General features: G+C 37.7%; 1 protein-coding gene across 1 annotated transcript in view; it reads left to right on the forward strand.

Annotated features, from left to right (window-relative positions):
- MOB1B (MOB kinase activator 1B) overlaps positions 1–5,984 on the forward strand; it is a 49,039-nt gene extending 43,055 nt beyond the window's left edge. Inside the window, exons 5-6 of the mRNA XM_039251799.1 lie at positions 2,313–2,476; positions 5,372–5,984. Of these exons, the coding sequence (XP_039107730.1) occupies positions 2,313–2,476; positions 5,372–5,449 (242 nt within the window). The 3' untranslated portion in view covers positions 5,450–5,984. The remainder of the gene's footprint in view (positions 1–2,312; positions 2,477–5,371) is intronic.
- The last annotated feature ends 848 nt before the right edge of the window (positions 5,985–6,832 follow it).

Below are 6,832 nucleotides of genomic sequence, written 5' to 3' on the forward strand. Positions count from 1 at the left end.
TATGCTGAGCGAAATAAGTCAGGCAGAGAAGGACAAATATCATATGTTTGCACGTATAGGAGGATTAGGAGGAACTTGACGGAGGAACAAGCGGGAGAAGAAGGGGGGAAATGGTGGGGGAAAGGGAGAGAGGCAAACCATGAGAGACTCTTGAATGCTGACAAAAACTGAGGACTGATGGATGTGGGGGGGAGGGGGGGATGGGCATGGAGGAGGGCACTTTGGGGATGAGCACTGAGTGTTATGTAGAAACTAATTTGACAATAAACTATTTGTAAAAAAAAAAAAAAAAAAAAAAAAAGAATTTGTTCTATCAACAGATAGCTTTTGACTATATTTTATTTCTTTATTTTTTTTAAGTTTATTCATTTATTGTTTCTGGTGGGGAAGGGAGAGGGAGCGGCACAAGTGGGGGAGGGTAGAAAGAGAGAGGAAACGAAAAACCAAAGCAGGCTCCAGGCTCTGAGCTGTCAGCACAGAGCCTCATATGGGACTCAAACCCAGAAACTGCCAGGTCATGACCTGAGCTGAAGTTGGACGCACAACCAACTGAGCCACCCACCCATGCACCCCTATATTTTATACTTTCAGAGTTTGTAAGAAGGATGTAGTGGAAGAGACAGCAATGTAAATAGTTGCTGTTATAATGGATTGTTTTAAACACATTTATTGAATGTGTGAACTGTATTAATGTAACAAAAGGTCTTTTGTTCAGGACTGCTTTACATACATCATAATCATTTTTGTTAAGTGCCTTTACCTTATCTTTTATCTCCCATAATATATTTTGTAACTTTTTATTTTGACTCAATTTCAGACTTAGAAAATTTGCAAAAATTGTGCAAAGAATCCCTGCATATTCTTCTTCTAGATTTTTTTCTTCTTCTAGATTTTTTAATTATCAACATCTCATCGTATTTGTGTGTGCATTTCTCTCTCTCTCCCCTTTCTCCTTTCCCACTCTCCTCCCTGTAACTACATATTTTGGTTTTTTTTGGACTGTTGGTAAGTTATGTGAATGATGCCTCTTTATCCAAATGTACTTCAGTGTGCATTTCCTTAGAAAATCACAGGATAACTATCAAAATCAGGAATGTAACAATGATACAATACTGTTGTCTAACTTACAGATCTTATTCAGATTTTTCACTTTCCCAATAATATCCTTTATAGCAAAAGAAAATCTTTGACAATTGTTTTCATTCACGTGTCATGTTTCTGTAGCTTTCTTTAAAATGGAATATGTGCATTTCAGTCTTTTTAGTCCTTCATGACGTTGATGTTTTCGAAGAGTATAAGCATACTCTTTTATATATTGTCCCTTAATTTTGGTTTGTCTTCTGTTTCCTTGTGATCTATAATATTTTTAAATGAGTATCATGTGACGACACTGAATCCAGGAGTATTAATATTTGGCTTATGTTTTGCCAAACTGGATCATTTTGCCCGTGTAACAAAGGACATGAAATTTTGTATTTTTCTAGTTTTGTATTTGTCTAATGCTGTTAAAGTGCTCTAATTCATAAAACAATGAGCCTCACAGAGAGAGACTGTAGCGAATTTCAAAATAAATGCGCCTAGGTGGCTCAGTTGGTTAAGCATCCAATTTAGGCTCCAGTCATGATCTCGCAGTTCCTGAGTTCGAGCCCCACATCAGGTGCCTGCTGACACCTCAGAGCCTGGAGCCTGCTTTGGAAGGCAGCTATGCTCACCACTCTACCACCAACGCAGACTTGGAGCCTGCTTTGAATTCTGTGTCTCCCTCTCTCTCTGCCCCTAACCAACTTGTGCTCTCTGTATCTTTGTCTCTCTTGTCTCTCTTTCTCTCTCAAAAATAAACATTTTAAAAAAAGAATAAATACAGATGTGGAATAGTAATAAAATAATTTCCATAGAAAAAATATAAAAATGTAAGCATTTTAAACAGAACTGAACATGGCTAATTAATATATTGTGTTCAGCACATATTTGTATTGAGATTTGATGTTAAGAAATCTAAGGATATAAGCGAGTTTTAGCTTCATTACCATCTTTGGCATAAATTTATTTCATTTTAGTAAAGTGGTAGGTATACAAGAGGCATTAAGGGGCAGTGCTGAAGTCTTGTTCTTATTCCATGAAAATTTTAAAGTTTATTTTCATTCATGATATGTTGAGAACTTCTGAAAAGTACAGTGGGTATTATTAAGTAGTAATTCACAAATACTTCTTTAAAGCATTGTCCTGTTAATTTATGTTGCCATTTGTTGACAAACTCATATTGCTTTGTTCTTGTCTCTTGTTAACAAAGGGGTTGTTTATCTATTTATTAGGTGTCCCATTCCCAAAGAATTTCATGTCTGTGGCAAAAACTATACTCAAACGCCTCTTTAGGGTTTATGCTCACATTTATCATCAGCATTTCGATCCTGTAATCCAACTTCAGGAGGAAGCACATCTCAATACATCTTTCAAGCACTTTATTTTTTTTGTCCAGGTAAGTTGGATTAGGAGACTTTTTTTTTCTTAAAGAGTTTTGTTTTTCTTTTTAATGTTTATTTATTTCTGAGAGAGAGACAGTGTGAGTGGGGGAGGGTCAGAGAGAGAGGGAGACACAGAATCTGAAGCAGGCTCCAGGCTCTGAGCTCTTAGCACAGAGCCCGACTCGGGGCTTGAACTCACAAACTGTCAGATCTTGACCTGAGCTGAAGTTGGACACTGAACTGACTGAGCCACCCAGGTGCCCCAGGAGGTCGTTTTTCCTCAGTAAAACCAGTTATGTGCAGAATTCCAAGGTGAATACTGCACCTATACTGTTAGGATAAAATTTGCCATATCTCTCTAGTCTTTATCCTCTCCTGTACTTGCCATGATGATAAGGCCTTTTGTTTCTGAATCCTGTTCATGTCCAGGTTGGTGGCATGGAAGTCTAAAATGGATCTGAGAGGTCTTACCTTGGCTTTGCTTCAGTTAACAGGCCATAACGGAGGGCCCGAATTAGGAATCTGGCTAGTTGGCAGTCCTGTAGACGCACTTGGTCCCTTTACCATTTTAGCATTCCTCCTGATCCTCTTAACCCTCAATTCCTGTCTACCCTGGGTCTTTTTTTTTAAGCATATTCTGGCCTGGAAATGGGCTTTGTATATAACACCTTTCCCCCCTCCTTTTTAAAACCATATGCTGAATAATTTTTAAGTTAGGTGTTATTCATTATGTCCAGAAGAGGAAAAAACGCCCACAAGAGTGTTGCTGTTCCAGAAGTCCATTAGTCTTTTTTTCGGACTCTGGCTGACCTCCTCTTCCTTCTCCCTTTAGTTCTCAGGGGTGTAGACTAAGAAGAGTCCTATAGTCTCATCGTGCTATAATAACTAGACAGCAAATAGGCAGGAGTCAAAAAGAGGTAGAAATGGTTAAGCCGACTGGTGTTTTTTTTGTTTTTGTTTTTGTTTTGTGAGAGGATAGATGGTAGGCAGAAGTTCAAGTCTTAAATCTGTGGGGTTTTTTTGTGTATCTGTGGGCATATACTTATAAATGCCCTCCCCTCACCCCATCTCCACTGAAGAAAAATGTGTCTATTTTCCTTCTCTACATACCTCTCACACTGAAAGCACACATTTCATTTCACCTATATACACATTTTAGATCATAACCTGCCAACACTGTTGCTCAGAGGAGTTATTTTACCATGAGATCCTATCTATAGACACCTATAGAAAAAAAGAAAATGTTATCCCAAAGTTTACTTCTGTGTTTCGATTTAGACAGAAAAGGATTGCTAATGTTCATGTTTTAGTGATTTAGGAGAAGATATTCTACCTCGAGAAGGGTTAGTTTTATCCTACTATCTTATCTGAAAATACAATGTTATCTCTCAACTGCTAGCAAATAGTAACAGGTTGATACATAGCATTTACCACATCTGGGCCTATTTACATTTCAATACACTGTGACCGACCTTCTTAAAGGTAGTTCCATTAGTATACAGTCACCCCTTGTTGGAGTTAGGGGCCGCCTCTGCCCTAGACCTCACTGTTTAGTGAGTCCTATTCTGGCCCTTCTCCAGCTGTACTCCCACAGAGTAAGGGACCCACAGGGCAAAGAATATACCTCCCAGATCCCTCTGGTTTGTGCTCTGGTACCTGACATCTCAATTTCCTTTCCACACGGTCCCAGTTATATTTCCAAGTTCTGCATAGATCTTTTCCTTGGGTCTATTCTTTCAAGGTATGGTCGTGTCTCTGATATGTACACCTCTGGATCTTAGGAGTAGCCAGATGGCAGCAGTTTGTGAAGGTGTGTGACCATGGCTACATAAACCAGCCAGGGTGTCCATACTTCTGCAAAGGAGGCTCCTTGAAGTTCAGGGTAGAGCTGGGAGTTGGAAGATCAGGGAGGTTTGCTGAGAGTCAGGGATAGGCTCTCTTCATGTCACCCCTTTCCAGTGCAGAATCCTGAGGAATCTTGAGAATTCTAAATTTGAATCCGCTTTCCTGGTCGCTTTGAAGGTATATTTGTTAAGGTAGGAGGATAGAACATGTATGTAAAAGTTAATAGTCCTATGCTGTATATCCATTTGTGTCCTTAGTCGAGATCCCCCAAATCTTAGGGGTAGGCTTGCTTTTAAATGCTACTAATGCTTCCGCTCAGTACTTACTGTAATGGTTGGCATATGATCATCGCAAGAAATGAAATGGGGAGCTCAGAATGCCCGACCATGGCAGAGTATGAGAAGATCAGAAGTATGGACAGCCTATATTTATTTAGCCTTACAGTGTTATAGTTCTGGGTAAATCTATTCAGAATTGAAGCTCAGAATGACAGGAGTGGAATTTCTAAAGAAGCAAAAATTAAATCCAGGCTTTCTAATTTGTTTCTTATAGGATTTTATTGATTATCTGTGGACTCCACATTTTTTTGTTACTCTCATACTACATCTCATGATAGCTTGCAGATGTTAACTCTTTTACTCTTCATATAATGCTGAAATTTGCATGAGATGCTAGATTTTTTGGTCTCCACTTGTTTGACTATATCTAAATGGTTATTCCCTTTTAACAGGAAGCAGCACTCTCATTTATTGAGTATTCACTTTATGCTAGGAATTACATGAAGTGGTTAACATATAGTATTGCATTTAGTCCCCACAGTAATTTTACAAGGTAGGAGGATTTACCCTAATATTACTTCAGATGTGTAGAACCTAATATCAGAAATACTTAAGTGATTTGCCTAAGACACAGAGTGAGGGAATAGAAAAACATTTTTTTAAAAAAATGATTAGACTTTATTTACTTTGAAAGCTAATTTCCAACAAATGTTAATGGAAATCTGCTTTGGAATGAGATGTAAATAATACGCTTTTACTATTTTTTCTTGCCTTTATCATGCGTAGGAATTCAACCTTATTGATAGAAGAGAACTTGCACCACTCCAAGAACTGATTGAAAAACTCACCTCAAAGGACAGATAAAAGGACACAGAGCTGTGCAAATTGTTCCTCAAATGAAGTGTGTGAAGAGTATTTGGATTTTGTTGTGTTTTATTTTTATATCGGTCGTTTTTTGTCTTAGGTTTGGGGGACTTGTTTGGGTTTCTTTTTCTTTATTCTGAGCAAATGAAACCATATTCTATTGCTAAAGAAGCCAAGAACCATTCTCTCTATATTTGATAGGGGTAAGTTTTGTCTTATTAGCATATGATGTTTGGTTTTTTGTTTTTTTACTTGGTTTGCTTACTTGCAGAATTTTTGATAATACTGTGTGCTAACAGAAAACGCTTGCTGATTGGACTGCTGACGGATGGGGGTTCTGTATTGTGTAAATTGTGGCCAATTTCTGAAGTCCCCAAAAGACTTATGTTTTTAAGTGCCTTGGTAGGCTCACTTCTGAGGTGCAAAGCACAGACATAGAACTGAACAGGGCTTGAACAATATTAGGATTACTACCCAGGGCACTTACTGATGCATGTTTTAAAATATCTATGATAAAAGCCATAGTTTACCTAAATTGGTGATCTCAGCTTTTACTACATTGAAGAAACACAATTTGTAAAGGTGTGCATGTAGAACATACAAAATTAGTATTTATTAATTATTTTTGATATTGATGGTAATTCTGTTCAACAAATGCTTAAAGTTCTACAAGCAGGTCTTTTTTCCATCTCTTGGTATCTGTGATATTGAAACTTGAGGATGTTGAAGTGTAATACCTATTGCATTTTAGCTTCTTTCTACATGTTAACTGCACTCTAGGTGTAAAAATTCAGGTTATATATAGGTTTGCCATCTTCAGAGGTGATGCTGAACTGTGAGGTTTCTTAGCAATTGCCAAATGAGCCATAAGTCTAGAGAATTCCCTTCTACTTTGAAGAGGAGGGGATGGATAGGAGTGTGTGTTTGGTTGGGAGGGTTTGTTTGTATGGGGAGCTATAGATGGGATTAAGTATGGTGAGTCAGTTCAAAAAGTCTTGTCTTAAAATCCTTGAGTAGAGTGGCATGACGTTTTTAACCAGTTTCTTGTAAACAAAGTCTTAGAGACTTCCTTCTTTTAGGAATCAACTTCCATGAGAAGTTAAACATAAATTATTAATTTTAGGTTTAGACATTAAACATGGAATTTAAGGACTGTTTGGGGGAAATTGATCACTCTCTAGCATTTCCATTCAGTGAATGGAGCCGATGTTTGCCTGTCATTTTAAAATGATACAGTACCCTTCTTTGCTTATGATAGGCCCAATTTGAAGCATTCTGACTTCTGATTTTTCCACTGTGAAAGGAAATCTTTTTCTTTGCAGTGATACAAAACAATGTAAGTGCTAATTCAATAGTTGTTTTTACATTTGATTTTATCATGGC

Source organism: Hyaena hyaena, unplaced genomic scaffold (genome assembly GCF_003009895.1).
Source record: "Hyaena hyaena isolate Hyena2069 unplaced genomic scaffold, ASM300989v1 scaffold_395, whole genome shotgun sequence".
NCBI classification, from domain to species: domain Eukaryota; kingdom Metazoa; phylum Chordata; class Mammalia; order Carnivora; family Hyaenidae; genus Hyaena; species Hyaena hyaena.